This window comes from Salvia splendens, chromosome 7 (genome assembly GCF_004379255.2).
Source record: "Salvia splendens isolate huo1 chromosome 7, SspV2, whole genome shotgun sequence".
Lineage (NCBI taxonomy): Eukaryota > Viridiplantae > Streptophyta > Magnoliopsida > Lamiales > Lamiaceae > Salvia > Salvia splendens.
Window position 1 is genome coordinate 14,598,065 of NC_056038.1, and position 17,890 is coordinate 14,615,954.

General features: G+C 38.6%; 3 protein-coding genes across 10 annotated transcripts; 2 read left to right on the forward strand and 1 right to left on the reverse strand.

Moving 5' to 3' along the window:
- Window positions 1-20: 20 nt before the first annotated feature.
- On the reverse strand, window positions 21-5,342 carry LOC121742559 (copper-transporting ATPase HMA4-like). Its single transcript, XM_042135726.1, has 9 exons — window positions 5,304-5,342; window positions 4,865-5,140; window positions 3,586-4,334; window positions 3,004-3,475; window positions 2,770-2,937; window positions 2,210-2,464; window positions 1,396-1,518; window positions 687-1,172; window positions 21-619 (listed from the first exon to the last, which is right to left on the reverse strand). Exons 2-9 carry the CDS (start codon window positions 5,099-5,101, stop codon window positions 227-229), a joined length of 2,883 nt encoding a protein of 960 aa, XP_041991660.1. The 5' UTR covers window positions 5,102-5,140; window positions 5,304-5,342; the 3' UTR covers window positions 21-226.
- A 1,774-nt stretch (window positions 5,343-7,116) lies between these two features.
- Window positions 7,117-11,404, forward strand: LOC121811146 (poly(ADP-ribose) glycohydrolase 1-like). Of its 3 annotated transcripts, none has more exons than XM_042211943.1 (6): window positions 7,117-7,325; window positions 7,618-7,885; window positions 8,378-8,560; window positions 9,118-9,221; window positions 9,809-10,013; window positions 10,330-11,404. In XM_042211943.1, coding segments are annotated over exons 1-6 (1,650 nt in total). In that variant the 5' UTR covers window positions 7,117-7,323; the 3' UTR covers window positions 11,218-11,404. The 3 variants fall into 3 exon arrangements, with proteins under 3 accessions (XP_042067877.1, XP_042067879.1, XP_042067878.1); XM_042211945.1 differs by having other exon boundaries at window positions 7,118-7,325; window positions 7,625-7,885; XM_042211944.1 differs by having other exon boundaries at window positions 7,118-7,325; window positions 7,635-7,885.
- Window positions 11,405-14,608: 3,204 nt separating this feature from the next.
- Window positions 14,609-17,300, forward strand: LOC121742496 (thioredoxin-like fold domain-containing protein MRL7L, chloroplastic). Of its 6 annotated transcripts, none has more exons than XM_042135638.1 (7): window positions 14,609-14,733; window positions 15,071-15,107; window positions 15,210-15,449; window positions 15,546-16,072; window positions 16,338-16,419; window positions 16,511-16,622; window positions 16,699-17,300. In XM_042135638.1, the coding sequence occupies exons 3-7, from the start codon at window positions 15,252-15,254 to the stop codon at window positions 16,833-16,835; spliced, it is 1,056 nt and encodes a 351-aa protein (XP_041991572.1). In that variant the 5' UTR covers window positions 14,609-14,733; window positions 15,071-15,107; window positions 15,210-15,251; the 3' UTR covers window positions 16,836-17,300. The 6 variants fall into 6 exon arrangements, with proteins under 6 accessions (XP_041991572.1, XP_041991577.1, XP_041991578.1 ...); XM_042135643.1 differs by having other exon boundaries at window positions 15,244-15,449; XM_042135644.1 differs by having other exon boundaries at window positions 14,611-14,733; window positions 15,549-16,072.
- The last annotated feature ends 590 nt before the right edge of the window (window positions 17,301-17,890 follow it).

Below are 17,890 nucleotides of genomic sequence, written 5' to 3' on the forward strand. Positions count from 1 at the left end.
CTCAAATTTAACAGAATTACTTATCAAATGCTTGAATTTTTATTTAAACACCATCAAGCTCGTTCTCGACTTCCCTTCCGAAATGGATACCCAAATTTCCAGCAATACATCTAGCAATTTCAAAGCTACATTTACCAATATATCAAATCCAGTTACATTTTGAAGCAGGAACGTTGAGAGTTTCTCAGTGTTTCTTTCCTCAATACCCCGAGATATATAAATTCTCTCAACCAACTTTAGCATGTAGAGGTTTATTGTAGTACTGCAGCAAGAGCGACGAACAAACAACGCTCACGGAAGAAGCCGCCATGCATGCACTAGCAAGCCATGGAGGGAGACGTATGCCAATTAGAGGGTACATAACCCCTGCTGCAACCGGCACACCAAGAATGTTGTATCCCAGCGCCCACATGTAGTTTAGACGGATTCTCGACATCGTCTTCCTTGACAGATCTATAGCAGTTACCACGTCCTCCAAATTGCTCTTCATCAGAACGATGTCAGCCGCTTCTATGGCCACATCAGTCCCCGCCCCAATTGCCATACCAACATCAGCTGCTACCAATGCTGGTGAGTCGTTGATCCCGTCTCCCACCATTGCCACACTTGCGCCTTGCAGCTATTATACCAGTTTTAGTACGTTCAACAACCATTTAATAAGATAAAAGTTTAAAGCTAGTAACTACCTGCAACTCCTTTATCTTGTCTGCTTTTCCAAGAGGATCTGTCTCTGCAAACACCTTGTCGATGCCTACCTGACTGCCTATTGCAGTAGCTGTAGCCCAGTTATCACCTGTAACCATTACACTCGATATATGCATGGACCGCAGATAAGATATCACGAGAGAAGCTTCAGGCTTAACGGGGTCAGTTACAGCAAAACCTCCAGCAATTGTTTCTTCAACAGCAACGAGAACGCAAGTCCGAGCAAGATGCTCATTTTCTGAAACATAAGTATCCACTTCGACACCAATTGGTACGTTAAACATTTGCATAAGCCTCCTGTTTCCTACTAGGATTGCTTTTTCTCCAATTTTCCCACTCACGCCAGCTCCTGGGTGCACCTTGAAATCCTTCACCTCAGTTAATTGATCATTCTCGAATCCATGCTTCTGACGTAACAACCTAGTATGTTCCACCACAGCTTTTGCTATTGGATGCTCACTGTTTATCTGAAATCGGAATCACATATGTTAATATCAACTGAGTCATTAAAGTGATGTTTTGATGAGATGTTTTAAAGTTATTGGTCAATAATCATTCACCATAAATCATTCTCTCTGGAGCTCAACTCTTTTCAAAGCATCTTTGGGTTAATTTTAGAATTAGGTCTGCTTCTAATATAACAAATAAAAATCGAGGTAAAGAAAAGTACTAGTACAAGTAAGAACTGACCTCTGCAGCAATAGTCATGCCACAAAATTCTTCCTCAGAAATTACAGAGAAGAGCTGGAAACTAACTACGGCTGGTTTTCCAACTGTCAGCGTCCCAGTTTTGTCGAAGACAATAGTCTTGATCTGCAATATAAGAGTATGCTTGAGAATTGAGAAACAATATAGCAGTGTTGCTAAAAGGGGGAACATTATCCTCGATGATGAAAGTGGCACAAGTACCATCTATTTATTACTGATAGCAAACTGAAGCCTAAATAGTGTTGTACAGAGGAAATGGGCTGTGGACCAGTGGCCTATGATTGAGACTCTCATCCTTTGTGTGGTAAAAGGAAATAATTGATATGAAACTGAATTTGAAGAATTTGTTCACACACGCAACACACAATTTTTAACTCGGATTTCAGTTTTTTGGATTCGGTTTTCATATTCACAAAATTTTGGTTTTTCGGTCAGTTCAGTTTGGCCAAGAAACTGAATACTCACCCCTAATTCACACAGTGTGCAGTGTGTGTGCATAGTGTGTATGTAATGTGTGCAGTGTGTGTAGGGTGTGTAGGGTGTGAAGGTGTCCAATTATCAACGTTTGATATGGAGTTCAAATAGTGGAATTGGGAGGAATTGGAGTTATAATCAATTTCAAATCCAAATATTTTGCGGCACCAAACATTGGATTTAGAATTGAAGGCACCGCAGGCTTAATTCCATGATATAGCCTCAATGGAATTATAGTATGAGAATGCATATATGTCTCTATTCAATTCAAGTCTCAAGGTATACAAGCTTCAGCACATAAAAAATATAGAAGAGAACCTGCCTTGTGTGCATTTTGAAGGGCATTGCCCCCTTTAATTAGGACACCAAGAGAAGCACCTTTGCCAGTGGCAACCATCACTGCAGTAGGAGTTGCTAATCCCAGGGCACAAGGGCAGGCTATCACCAACACTGAAATAGCAAACTCCAATGCAAACTCAAAGGCATCCATAGAAGTGGGTATCCAGCTTCTAGGGTATAACCCAGTTTCTCCAGGAATAAACCATCCCAGCCATGTTAAAAAAGCAGCTAAGACAACCTAATCAAAAGAGACAATGTCATTTCATAATTAACTCACAATATACAAAAGGAATATTTGTGTACGTAGTTTTTTTAATCACATAAAGCCTCCCATTCTCATTTGGTTAAAATTAAATCATGATATGTTTTAAGAAATGTCTAGAGCTAGCCATCTAGGAAATGTTTAAGATTATTCATGAAATTTCCTAAGACAGATATTGAGCATGCATAAAGACTAAACACGTTCTGTCCTTAATGATGAACTCTATATTTTAGAACATTTGAAAGAAAAAAAAAATTGTAGGAATAAAGTGTAGCACTTACAATGGGAACAAAAACCTTAGCTATCTGATCAGCCAATTTCTGAACAGGTGCCTTTGCCAGTTGAGCAGCTTCAACCAGCTCTACGATTTGTGAAAGTGTTGTTTCTGAACCAACATGAGTGGCCTTAACACGTATATACCCATTTTCATTAACTGTTCCTCCAATTACCTGTAGATGGAATGGTTCATGTTGTAAGACAGTGTCAAGATATTTTGAGAACATGATTTATATTACCTTATCACCAGGTCCTTTAGAAACTGGGAGAGCCTCGCCTGTGATCATGCTTTCATTCACATGACATTGACCATCAATGACAAGTCCATCTACGGGAATTTTTGCACCAGGAACAATCTTTAGTATGTCATTCTTTTCTATAAGTTTTGTATCAATTTCAGTTTCCGAAATGAGATTTCCTGCAGAATCAAGGGTTAAAAGGCAAGCCGTTTCAGGGGCTAGCTCTGTCAACTTTGCTAAAGCATCTGACGTCTTCCCCTTTGCCAAAACCTCAAGGTATTTCCCCAAGAGAATGAAAGATATCAACATGGAACTAGTCTCAAAGAAATCCTGGCCCTCAAATGAGTCTGAAGACAATGCTTTTATCATTACATATATAGAGTAAAAGTATGCAGCGTTGGTACCCAATGCAACAAGAACATCCATATTTGCAGATTTTCGTTTGAGAGCATTATATGATCCAGCATAAAACCTGATAAGGTGATAAAAACACACAGTCTATTACTCAGATAATGTGTGCCAACCAGATAAGTCGAGAATTTGAGAAAATTGTTTAAGCGACAAGAAGGCGGACACGAATACCTTTTGCCAATGACAAACTGCACAGGTGTACAAAGGATCCATCTTAACAGCATGCCTATGTTAAGCATATTAAAAACCTTGTACTCAAGCCAATCTCCAGAAGGAGGAAGCATAGGGAGTACCATAGAGGACACAAATATAGGGACTGAAAATAGGCAACTCCATAAGAATTGATTCCGGTACATCAATATTTCTTGCTGCCTTTCCATTTCTCCCTCTCTTGGTGGAGTGTACAAAGTTGCTTGATATGTATTGGATCCATCACCTGCTTCCTGAATGCACTGTATCAGAGATCTTGGACCAACAACATTTGGCTCATAACTAATGATCACAATCTGCTGTCCCGGGTCCACTTCAATATGATTTACACCTTCCAGGGACTCAAGCGACCTCTGAATGGTGGTAAAATCGTCTGAAGAGGTACTTCCTCCCAATTTTAAGTATAATTTACTCAAATCATTGCCGGAGCTAATGAGCTCAGCCCCAAAGCCAGCATCTTCTTCGATTGCTTGAATGATATGATTAGTGTCTGTAATATTTGGGTCAAAATGGATTTTAGCTTCACCAAGAGCTAAGCCAACAACTGCTTTTTTAATTCCATCAACCATCCGTAGAGCGCGCTCTACAGACTCCGAGCAGCTCGTGCATGCCATTCCCTTAATCTTAACCCTGCACATTGCATTATCTTGCTCAGGAAAATCAGCAACTTCAAAACCTGTGTCTTCCACTGCTTCTTTTATCCTTTTTGCCTGAAATGGAGGGTTTGGAAACTAATGAAATTAGTACCAAAATTGAGAAACTTTGTGCGAATCTCACAAAGAAGTCAAACTATACAAAAATTCCAACTAACTAATATGACAAAGTGGACATATAGAAGATGCTGCTTCAAGATGAAAAACAAAGTTCAGTTGTAACTTGTAACTTCGTTTCCTGGTATTTATAAGGCAACTACAATAGCCGACATGACAATCTTGTTACAGAGCATGCTTGTAGCAATAATGTTTCACCTCTCTTCTTAGCTCCTTCAAAACAAAGCAGCTTGTCCTCATTATTTTTACTGAGCAAAATACAATCACTGCCAACAAGTTTTCATTTTCACCAAAAGATGTCTATAACCTATCACTTTCTCCTCCAAATTTGCATGAAAAATCTATAACTTACATAAACAACTACAGCAACAGGCGTGAATTTTGCAGCTTAAGAGTCCTAGCTCATTCCTACCTACACGTAAAAAAAAGAAACCTACATAGCTCCCAAAAAAGGATTAGATTTGACTTACAGAGATAATTTCCGGCACATACTTCACGACAGCCCGGCCTTGAAGCACGGACACCATCACGCTCTGCACGCCTTCAATTCCTCCAAGTGCGGACTCAATCGAAGCCACACAAGACGCACATGTTATGCCTACAACTTTGAAGACTAGCGTCCTTGTCTTCTCGCTGATAGCAACGACGACATCGTCTCGATGCTGTAAAAGCGGCGAATTCAGATCATCTTTCCTGTTTGTTTCCATATTTTATCTTCACCGAAGGCAACGACCTTTCGCAATTATCTGCAAAACCCAATTCAAACAACGCAGAGAATATTGCCAGTTAAAATCAACCGAGTAAAAGGCTGGGAATATATTCGCACTAAATTATAAGGATTAAAATCGAGCAAAATTTGAAAATTTGGAGGGGCGGCGAGCCGAGAGAGGCAGCGATGCCGTCAATTACCAGAAGTGGAGCGCCGCGCCAGTTGCAAAACTGGTGGCAAATACTAAATTTTAAAAAGTTGTAGGCTGCGTTTGGATTTATTTGTAGAAATACTCCACATAAATTACGGAATGTCAAAAGACTCTTTTTCATTCACAATTCAGTCCCTCAAAAGGTGAATATTTTAAATATTTGAGAAATGATTAATTTTGTCTTCCGCACCCAATAGTTTGAGCATTCTAACATTCTCTTCGTGTGGAGTCTTGGCTGATAATTTTTAACACGATACGAAAATTTAGCACAAACACATACAAAGTCAATAAGTTTGAGTTGAACATTTTTGGCTATGTGTCCTATTGGGTTGATATGTTAGAAATTCAATAATTTCGTGCTGGGTTTGGGTTAGGCCGGGTTAAGTTCGGATAACCTATTAAAAATTAATATTAATATTTAAATTATTATTATAACCGTCTCAAGTTACGTGCAATGTATTCTATTTTGAGTTGTCCCAAATTACTTGTTCTATTTTCTCTTTTGGCAAAGTTAAATATTACTAGTATAATTTTTTTTTATAATTTGTGTATGTGATATTTATAATCATATGACACTATTTATAATTAAAAGACAACCAACTCTAGAAAACTAAAGAGGAATCAAAAGAGACCATAGGCAAATTTCCACTTTTGGACAATGAGTGACTAGAGTCATAGAGAAACATTTAATCTTAGAAGTAAAATGAAGAAACAATGTGGTTCAATTTCTTCTTCAACACTACCACAATGGTGTGGTGACATATAGAGTTCAAAAGGAGGTTGCAGAGACTTATAGCATCAATAGGGGGGCCACTTCTAGATTGTGGAAGACAGCAAGGAAGAAAATGTTGAGGGATGGACCTCTAACGATGAAAGTAAAGATTGAAGCATATAAGCAAAAAGATAAAATGGAGCTTGATTTTGAAAATGTAAAAACTCAATCTGTTATTGAAGGTCTTGTATAAGGAAAATGACATTGAAGCTTGATGTTAGTATAATTTACCAGGGGAATGGATCAAGGAAAAACATATCAACATTGAACCCACACTTACTAAGTTGAATAAACTTGTTAGGCTTAGATGATGTTTAAGTCAACTTCACTCAGGCAAAGCTTGATGTTAGATGATTCTACATTATAAAGTATTCAGATATTACCTGCAGCCACATGAGCAAGAGCCATACATGATTTGCAAGTTTAAAAGATTCATCACAAAAATGATGTTCATGTAAGTTGTGTGCAAACCTCGATTTGAGAATGATAGAAAGATCATATTTGATGACAACGTGGGCCTCTTTCCATTAACAATAATTGAACCAATGAAGAAAATTTCAAATAACAAATCAAAAAGTATACTTTGAGATCAAATCAATTCAACCAATCACAAAAATGTGTGATTAAAGAAAGATTGCATAATCCAACATGTATGTATGTCATTATATATTAAAATAAAAGTATGAGATTAAAAGCATATCATCATGACTACATATTTGCGATGCACATGAGCAAATTATACCAATAATTAAACGCAAATGACCTCAATTTGTATACTGTCGACACGAAATAATTATGCATGTGAGATATACGTGCCACATTGTCATTTTGGTGTTCAAATAATATTTGTTGCCTTGTTGAACACAAATGCCTAGTTTCGATACTTTGCATTTGGTAGCAAATGTTGGGATAATAACTCAGTAACTATTTTCGTAGAGTGAAATGCATAAATTTTCAAAGTTTAGGGACTGAAAGGAAATATCTACATACTGTTGTCTCCCACTATTAATCTTCGCGATTTAATTTTCTATAACTAATTGAAGATCATCAGTTAGTTTTGCATTGCGATCCTTGTAAAATAGTAGTACTCCTACTACAATACAATTGCTTTCCGTTCAAATACCATCAGTTTCGCCGTTAAACTCTAATAATTCGCCGTCTTTGGCCGCTGGCGGTGGCGGAAGCCCTCAACCCGCTTTACTAGAGACCGAGTCTCCGCCGTACAACGTCTTCGACGATGTAAGTCGATCAATTTACTGTTTTTTGTTTTGTTAATTTGTATCGCTCATACAATCAGAGTAATCGAAGCTAAGCACGAGACGATATAGTTTTCCTTTACGAATTTGAAGTGCTTGTTCCCAGAATTTGAGCTTTGGCGTGCCGTGTAGAGTAGTATTATTGACTAATTCGTAATAGGCAAATAATTAAAATGTCAAAATTGACGATGAAAATGCTATTGATAGAAAATGTACTCATCGCTAATTAAGTACTTAACCACAAGCATTGTCGAATTTTTATACAACTTAACTAGGCTTAAGTTACCTGCAGTGCAATCCATGGAGAATCGTGATGATTTCCTGTCACTTTTGCCGTTTTTGCCTTTAATCCTTCGATCATCCGCTGCCTTCTGGCCGCCAACGGTGGTGGAAGCTCTCAAATCCCTATCCAAGGGACCGAGTCATAGTAATGTCAACTCCGGCCATCTCTTTTCCATTGCTGTTTCTGACCTCCGCAGTTCACTCGGGCAGTATACTCTCTCCCCGTCCGCCTCTCTCGGCTTTTCTGTCTTCTTCGACGATGTAAGTCAGAGAATTTTACTGCCTCATATTTTTTTTCTTTTAAGTTTATATTGTTTTTAATTGTATTTTGGTTCAGATGAACTAAGTGATGTGAGTTTGGAAGGATGGATGTGTGTTGTAGGCGCATTTTGTTTTCATTCTGTGACCTTGCAAATTTTATACTACTATGATTATGTTATTAGTTGTTAATTTGGAGAAAATGGTGATTGAATGTTTATGTGACATACTCAGAGGTAATACATCTACATTTTTTGTTGATGTATAGCTTCATTCAGGTTTCTTTATTTTTAGGTATCCGGGATTCAATAGAAATTTGTACTTCTATGTACTTGTTATATGATGTGGATATTGTGTAATTAAGCTGATACTCTCTTTAACTGAGAGTGGCAAAGCATTTTTGTCCATTCATGCATCTGTTACTATATATTGGCTTAAAAACATCTCCAGAATTGTTACTTTTTTTCTAAACAAAAATCTTTTTTGTTTCCATAGTTGATGAGTGAGGATGAGGCTGGGAAGTGGTTTAAGGAAGTGGTTCCACGACTTGCTGATTTGCTATTGAGGTTGCCAGAGTTGTTGGAGACCCACTATCACAATGCAGCTGGCTTCTGTGGAGTGGAAACAGGTCTTAGATTGTTGGGATCACAACAACCAGGCATTGTACTGCTTAGTCAGGTGACTGGCTCTGTGTGTGTGTGTGTGTGTGTGAGAGAGAGAGAGAGAGAGAGAGAGAGAGAGAGAGAGAGAGAGAGTACAAATGCTGGAAAACATCTAATTACCTTTTCAGTTTCACATTAAGAAAATTTTCATTTCTTTTGTAATCCAAATATTTTGCCAATTTCCTGACTAAGTATATATCATTAACTGGTTGACACAAAAATTGTTCCTACTAGTTTGAACTTGAACTGTTCCTGTTGTAGACCTAATTATCGATGCTGCACTGAACTGAATGATTTTTGCTGACCCATACTTATATATGCTGTTACGAGTATAGATATAGTTGTTATATGAATGGCTGTTATAGTCAAGTAATTGACTATAATCTATTGAATCAGATAGACAACATATCCCCCACAAAGGGAAGGAGTGTTAAAGTCACAGTGTATATAACCATGTTTTCTTTCTTGCACTAGGAATCTATCTTCTAAAGTGGTGAAATGAGCTTAACCTCTTTTTACTTTGGCAGTATGGCTGTATTAATCTGTGATCTCTGAGTTTATGTTTACTTTCAGGAATTGATTGCTGCTCTTCTGGTCTGTGCTCTTTTTTGCTTGTTTCCAACCACTAATAGAGGCGCCGAACGTCTTCCACCCATCAACTTTGATTCTTTATTTGTGTATGGTTTCGCCTGTCCTTTATATATATAGTCTTGTATGGTATTTTTATGGTTTGTATTTACATGATTGCACATGTGGCAAAGAAAGAAGAAAACCTATGGCCTGCCTCACCTCAGCTCTATAGAGCCTTTAGTGGAAAAGCACAGCTAAAAGAAGACCAGTAAACATAAAGATCTTGAGTTGTACAGCATGAATATCGACAGATCTATAGATATCCAAATAAAAAATAACTTTGAGTGGTGGATATGCATGTACTGTATAATATATGGTCTTAATTGCTGAAGCCTTTGAAATTCATCATTTATCTAGATGCCCTTTCCTCATTGATGGATCTTGTGCTTGGTCGTGTCCTAGTTTCCCCCAGTGTTTGAATATATTTATTGGCGTACCTATTTTTACATCAGTGAGTTTTCTGTTCTGAGGCTAGTATATAATTTTACTTATTGTTATGATAGTTAGAACGCAACTCTTAGCATGTTGTGTTTCTCCATTCTGAAGTTTCCATTATTTTCCTTTCAGTAATGCCTTTATATTAGGTTTTTCTCGAGGCAGGAATGTTGATCAGTATCTTTTTTCGTTTCTTTAGGTGTCTATATGAGTGCTATGATTTGAACCAGGATAATAAAATAAAGTGTCTTGTTCACTATTTTGAGAAGATATGCTTGGATATGCCTTCTGGTAATGTATCTTTTGAGCGAAAAGTTCTCCCTCTGAGGAAAAGCCAATCTCACATTGCTTACCCAGAGCCTGATTTCTGGAGCAAGTCAACTGTTTCTCTCTGTCAATTCAAGGTAATGATCAGCAACTACCTGGTATAAAACCAAGGTTAAGACAGACAAACTTTTATCCTTATCAGTCATACTAGTTTATTGATATCAGATAATTTGCACTCAGTATAGTATATCATGAAACAGAAATGCAGTGTCTCTCTTTCTTATGACATAAATAGCCAATTTTATATAAAGGTTCACCAGATTTTCTTCACATAAAACTAAATCCAGTCCTCCCAGAACATTACAATTTGCTTGCAATGCTCTTTATATGGGAATAGCTGATACCTCAATTTCTGCTATTTCCAGTGATATTTTTTATTCATATCAACTGTAGGTACTCAGTTCTGGTTTAATTGAAGATCAATCAGTTGAAGCTCTTGAGGTAGATTTTGCAAATAAATATATTGGAGGTGGTGCTCTAAGTCGCGGCTGTGTACAAGAAGAGATCCGCTTCATGATCAATCCAGAATTGATCGTCAGCATGCTTTTCTTACCTTCAATGGCAGATAATGAAGCTATTGAGATCGTTGGTGCACAAAGATTCTCAAATTACAGCGGCTATGCTAAATCGTTCCGTTTTTGTGGTCACCACGAAGATAATAGCAGCGTTGATACCATGGGAAGGCGCAAGACGAGGATAATTGCAATTGATGCTCTCTGCAGTCCTGGAAAAAGGCAGTACAAACTTGACTGTCTCCTACGTGAAACAAATAAAGCATTTTGTGGCTTTCTCGATCAACAGAAACACCAGCTGCATCAAAACCTATTTGATGAATCAAAAAATGGCATTTCCACTAGAGAAGATCTATCAGCTTCTTCTCAAGAAGATGATCAAAGCAGGCAGCATCATCTGGAAACACAGAACATCAATAGACAGTCAGATCAATGCCCAAATCAAGAAGAAAAAATTGGCGTCGCAACAGGCAATTGGGGTTGTGGTGCTTTTGGAGGAGACCCCGAAATAAAAGCTGTCATCCAATGGCTGGCAGTGTCTCAAGCTCTTAGACCGTTCATCTTGTACTACACATTCAGTTTAGAGCCGTTGCAGAAGCTTGAGCACGTAGTCCAATGGATTCTTGCCCATGAATGGAGCGTAGGCGAGCTATGGAGCATTTTGGTCGAGTACTCGGCTCAGAGAGTGAGTGGAAAAGCCAGAGTTGGCTTCTTCAAATGGCTTCTTCCATCATTGCACGCTGACGATCCAATGGTTGGTACCATGTGAAAATAATTATGTACCTTTGTATCTATTAAACTTTTAAATAACTGCAGAATGTAGTGTGAGATGAGAACTTGTAGTGTTTTTGTAGCACTAAGATTACATCAATTTGATTGGGTGTGTAGCAGGTTTTATAATCTTTGAACATATGAATTCAGAGTCTTTGCAATAGTAGGTAGTATTTGATTCTGTATCAATGGATATGTGTGGTATGGTTAACATTTTTTTTCGTGGATGAGGATTATTAACTCTATTTATTCACTCAAATCTCCAATCTAATAGTTAGACTTGAGGAAGAAGTCAAGAAATTGTACTAATTGAACTCCACTTCGTTGTCTCGAATCTCCGGTAGTTAAAATTGAGGAAGAAATTATTCTACTAACTGAACTCCACTTCATAATTCCTTTAGTGAGTTTTTCAACCTCTATGAAATGTTGGATTTTGAAAAATCCTTAGCTACTACATCAAATAATATACTCCCTCCTTCCTAAAAAAAATATATATGCAATTTTTATTTTCGTTCGTCCCATAAAAATATATGCATTCTATTTTTGGAAAGTTATCCCAATTTATTACTCATATACATCAACTTATTTACAACTTATACCACCATAAACACGACTAATAATGTGGGTCTCACTGTCCACTAACACCACTTTAACTAATTTTATCTTAATTGCCATATCAATTGTCCATATTTTTGTGGGACAGAGGGAGTATAACTCAGTAAAGATACTCTCTCCGTCCAAAAAAAATAGTCGCATCTTTTTGTTATATCTCGTGCCGTTCACTCATGAGACTATTTTTGGTTGTGAATGACACATGTTTTAATGAATACTACCTCCGTCCCATAATAAGAGTTTACTTTTACTTTTACTATAAATGGTAAGTATGTCTCACATTCCACTAACTCATTCCACTCACATTCATTATGAAACTAATAAATAAAAGTGGGACTCTTACTCCACTAACTTTTTCAACTAACTTTTCTTTACATTTCTTCAAACTCGTGCCGAGTCAAATGTAGACTCCTATTGTGAGACGGAGGTAGTAATTTTTTGATAATGTAAGAAAGAAAAGTGCAAAAATGGTGAATGCAGTATTAGTGGATTATGAGATCCACATTATTATTAGTAGTATTTAATTATTTTAAACTTTTCATATTTAGAAATTAGTCTAATTTTAGTAGACAACTCAAAATGGTAAAACAAGTCTATTTTTTATAACATATACAGTATCTTTTTTAAGAAAGACGTAAAATCTCTTTCAAATAAATAAAATGACATTAAAAAGGACGAGGTGATTCAATAGGAGGGTTAGAGCATCTCCAATGGTAATAGGCCAGCCATAGGCTAGCGACAAACTCTTTCTGTCACATCATCAGCACTAAAAACTCCTCCCGCCACATCATCAGGACAAACAACTGGAAAAGCAATAGGCTAGCCACAATAAACAAAATTATAAAAAATAAATAATTAACAATCACACAAAATACGGAATTAAATTTACGACACAGATACGGGAAAATTCAATAATAATATTTAAATTTTAAAAAAGTACATTGATTAAAAAAATTTACATTAATTAAAAAAAATCTAACGACGTGCAGTCCTCCGCGCCCACAACTCTTCAATTAAATCCTTTTGGAGTCGAATATGAGGATCCACTTGGCGCATGTCGGCATGTGCCTTGAGGTGGCCGACTTCATCGTGAGGAATCCCCCTTCGTACGTTGGGGGCGGCCACGCCGTGGCTTGGGCCGGCTTCATTAGCATCGTCATTGGCCCAACTAGTCAGTTGTACACCTTCATCTTCGACAATCATGTTGTGCAGGATAATACAGACGTACATTATATCAGCAATGCAGTCGACATGCCACAAACGCGTTGGACCCCTAATTGCCGCCCATCGAGACTGGAGCACACCAAATGCACGTTCCACGTCCTTGCGCGCCGACTCCTGCCGTTCCGCAAAGTAGGTCTTCCTCTCATCTGATGCGCATCTGATCGTCTTCACAAAGACGGGCCACCTAGGGTATATCCCATCCGCCAAGTAGTAGCCCATATCATGCTGGTTTCCGTTGGCTATAAAATTGATGGCCGGACCAACACCCTGGCACTGCTCGTTGAAAAGGGGCGACGGGTTGAAGACGTTGAGGTCGTTGTTCGACCCGGCTATCCCAAAATATGCATGCCAAATCCACAACCGGTAATCAGCTACGACCTCGAGGATCATCGTGGGATTCTTTCCCTTGTAGCCGGTCGTGTAGAACCCTTTCCAGGCAGCGGGGCAGTTCTTCCACTCCTAATGCATACAATCTATGCTGCCCAACATCCCGGGGAACCCATGCTTCTCCCCGTGCATCTGCATCAGATCCTGACACTCTTCAGGGGTAGGGCTTCGAAGATACTGATCACGGAATATTTCAATGAAGCCCTGACAGAAATACTTTGACAATCCAGGGCAGTCGTCTCACCGATGTGGAGGTACTCGTCCCACATGTCTGCCGCGCGTCCATAGGCCAACTGCCTGATTACCGCAGTGCACTTTTGTATAGGTGTGTGGCCGGGTCTGCCAGCCGCATCGTACCTGAACCGGAAACACAAATATCGACGCTCCAAAGCATCAACGATACGCATAAACACTGCCCTACGCATCCTAAAACGCCGCCTGAAAAGAGGCGCCCCAAACCGCGGCTCCTCTGCAAAGTAGTCTTCATATAGCCGCTGATGTGCAGCTACGTGATCCCGATCAATCACTGCTTGTCGGTGGACAACGGGTGGAGGTCGAGGTACCTCCGGCTGCAAGGCCCTTTGTATCAACCGGTTTATCTCGCGGGACGTATAGACCTCCAACTCTTCGTTCATTTGCCGTTCGTACTCCTCAGTATCACCACCACTACCACCACTACTACCACCCGCGTTACTCATTTCACGTTGTTGCTATTGTACAGAAATTAAGATGGAGAGAAAACTCGTTAAAACAAGTGGTGCGAATGAAAATGACGTGCAAATCGCGTATATATAGTGTTTCGAAAAATAATAAAAAAAAAATTTGAGCTGGCAGATCGCTCGCCGATCGGGAGCCTGCAATGGCGGCCAGCAGACCGGCGAGCGGATCGTCCAGCGCTCGAAAATCGGCTAGACTATCCGCTCGCCGCCATTGGAGATGCTCTTACAATATTAATTTTTTAACTGGGCTAACTAAAGATGCCCTGAAAGTTATCGGTAGCCGCGAATTACTTGCTCAGTTGCTTGGGCCAAGCCCAAAACTAGGGCCTGCAGAAAAGAAAACAAAGAAACCAAAATTGGAAATTGCAATTTTCGAGAGCTGTTATTACTTGATGTACGGGAAAATGCAATTTAGAGTAAATAACGGTTATAAATTGAATTTCTCAGAAGATGCTGAAATAAAGAAAAATACTGTAAAAAGAAACCTCACATTATCCATTTCCTGTGTAAGGGGGTTTTGGGGGTTTTACTGAAATTCATCACCACATTTCTGAAGCTCAACTGGGAAGAAGGTATCTGAGCAACGCCCAACTTATAACTCATACTTCACTGAATTATTCTCAACTAGTACGTACTCGCAATTGTTTTCTGTATTTTGTTGCTAATTCTTGCCATTTCAATTGGGATTAAGTTACTATACTTCGATGCCAGTCCTATAGTTATTATAATCTCCTTTGGCATAATTCTGTAATTTATCTCCATCTTGTTTTCTTTTGTTGTTTATATCTTGCATTTCACCCATTTTTCAGGTAAATATTGATTTTTCACATTGTAAAGGACTATTGAAGCTAGGTATTTGACTACATATATGTTGAAGGACCACTTATTTGCTTATGTATTCTTTTGCAGAGGGTTGTCTGGTGTAATTACCGTATTGTATTGTCTGGTGAGTGGTGAAATTATATTATAGCTAGAAATGAACCAAACGTTTAAAGGATTACTTGTTTAATGATATATTAATATTTTTTTATCATCTTTCTCGATTCAGTTGCAGATTTGTTGTCTTGTCTTGTGTTAGTCAGATTCTTCAATGGCTCTGCATGCAATGGGGCCAATTCACCACCGCATATGGCGGCTGCAAGTTCCGTGTTTGCCTGCTCATGAGAGATGTTTGATAAGGTTTCCTTCTTATTCTGGGACTTCTCTCACACGGCAAAGCAGTCGTTGCTGCATTATGGGTTCCTCTAATACGAGGCATGTAAAGAAATTCACTAGGCCACTGCCGATGGTACTTTTTTTTGCCTGATGATAATATTTAAAGTTCAATTATTTTCTTAATCCTGTCTGTGCATTTATGTGGCTTATATGGTTCTGAAATACGAAGCAGGATATTAGCAACCGAGGCAGTCGAGTAAATGTTTCCAAAGTGGAGGAACTGCTACGGATGGGTGAGGGGGATGGAGACGACGACGAAGAAGAATCGGGTGGGAATGGTGAAGATAAGGATTCATTTGTAATGGATGAAAATGAGAGAAAGGAGTGGAGGCAGAAGATAAGAGAAGTCATGAGTAGGATTCCTGATGATGCCGATGAGGAGACTGATATGCTAGAGAAAAGGAAAAGGATGCAGAAGCTTCTAGCAGAATACCCTCTTGTCGTTGAGGAGGAGGATCCAGATTGGCCCGAGGATGCTGATGGCTGGGGTTTTAGCTTGGGTCAGTTCTTCAACAAGATCAGCATAAAAAATGTCAAAAAGGAAGACGATGAGAATTATGAGAGTGAAAATGAAATAGTGTGGAAGGATGATGATTATATTCGTCCGATCAAAGATATAACAACTGCAGAGTGGGAAGAAGCTATCTATAAGGACATCAGCCCTTTAGTTGTTCTTGTTCACAACCGTTACAAAAGGTACTTTTTGAGTTCCAATTGTTTGTATGAACCAAACTCTTCACCAACAGTTATATATAGTAGCATTTGTGGTGCATTTGATATGAGAATACTTTTTCATTTTTTAAGTGCTTCAAATTAGTCATTCATAGATAGGACGATTTTGAGGTTAGATTAACTAAATTTGATTGTTGTAACTGTCTACTCTTTATCTTTAAAGCACATTTTTCCGTTTAAATAATTTTGTGCTTATAGCCTTATAGAAAGTGTTTAAATATACATTCAGACCAAAGGAGAATGAAAAGATCCGGGAGGAAATAGATAAAGCTGTGCAGATCATATGGAACTGCAGGCTGCCATCACCAAGAGTAAGCAGGCTTAATTATTTTGGGCGTGTGTGTGTTTGTGCATGTATATTTTCGTATTGAAGTTGATGCCTTGCTCATCTGTGGTTGACAGTGTGTTGCAATAGATGCTAACACCGAGTTTGATTTGGTCTCTGCTCTGAAAGTATCTGTTTTCCCAGAGATTATTTTCACTAAAGCCGGAAAAATTTTATACCGTGAGAAAGGTGCAGTTACATACTGTACTGTACTTGAGATACTCTACCCTGCTAAAAGCTAAACTTTTTCATTATTCATTTCCAGCAATCCGAACAGCTGATGAGTTGTCAAAGATAATGGCTTTCTTTTACTTCGGAGCAGCCAAGCCCCCATGTTTAAGCGAGATTAAGAGCACGGAAGAAACGATTCCTACAGTTGAAATCAGAAGTCAACATCTGTAGAACGTGTCATATGGAATATTCTTGCACTTTTGGATGTAGCCGGCTCCACCTGGCCAGTCAGTAGAAATCATACTGCCTTGAAATCTGCAAACTGGGGTTTGTGAAGATTATCTTAATGACAATTGGGAGCCCGAATGAGCTGGGATGCAGATTTGTTTATGCCAGCTAGTCCTCGTATGTATAATGTCATTAGTAGAAGACACACCTGCATATGTCATAGCTTGTATAATCGTAGATTATCTCGGGCATGAGTTTAATGCAGTGCATGCCTAAATTCAGGCTTGGCATTACTAAAGGTGCAACATCCCATTGTATCTAGGTCTATAGGTAGCTAACTTGCATATATTTCTTAGTTATTTCTTTGTTAGTATTCACAAGCTTTGTTTCCCACCTAGAATTAGCGAATTGAAATGTACTACTGTTTTACAAAACCTGAAAAGGTGATGCTGTTAGAGTTGATCTTCACTCCTCTCTCAAATTTATTTTGTTGAACAAACAACAAAGTAGTAAAATTTCATCATTACATATTTAGCAACCAGATCATTACAGATATCCACTGATTGCTCTAATTTTGGGCTTGAATGGCGATTGCCACTGCATGAATCTATCACTCATTGTACTTTCCGCAGCAGCAGAAAGCCTTATGGTAATGGAAGCGGAAGGCAAACAGCTGAAACGGGTTAGAGCCATCAAATTCACAATCAGCAACCCCTAAAGTACGTTTCTCTGTCTTCTCCTCAAAAACCGTAAGGCATTTTCCTGTACTATGAGAAACCCAGAATCTGAATGCACGGTGGTTCAGTTTCTTGGGTGGATTGACTGATTTCCCGTCTGCCTCTGATATATTACTCAGCTTCTTTAATGCTCGTAGTTTCACTCTACTGTGCCTGTCTACTGAAAGATAGCTCTCATCAGAGCATTTATCCATGTAGTTCCTGAATCTGATCTTCCACAAATTTAAAGTAAATTAGCTTAGGCTGTATAATCAATAGGATGCTATGTACATGAATGCTGTTTATGTACCTTTTATATGAAAACTCGAACAAACTTAGCAT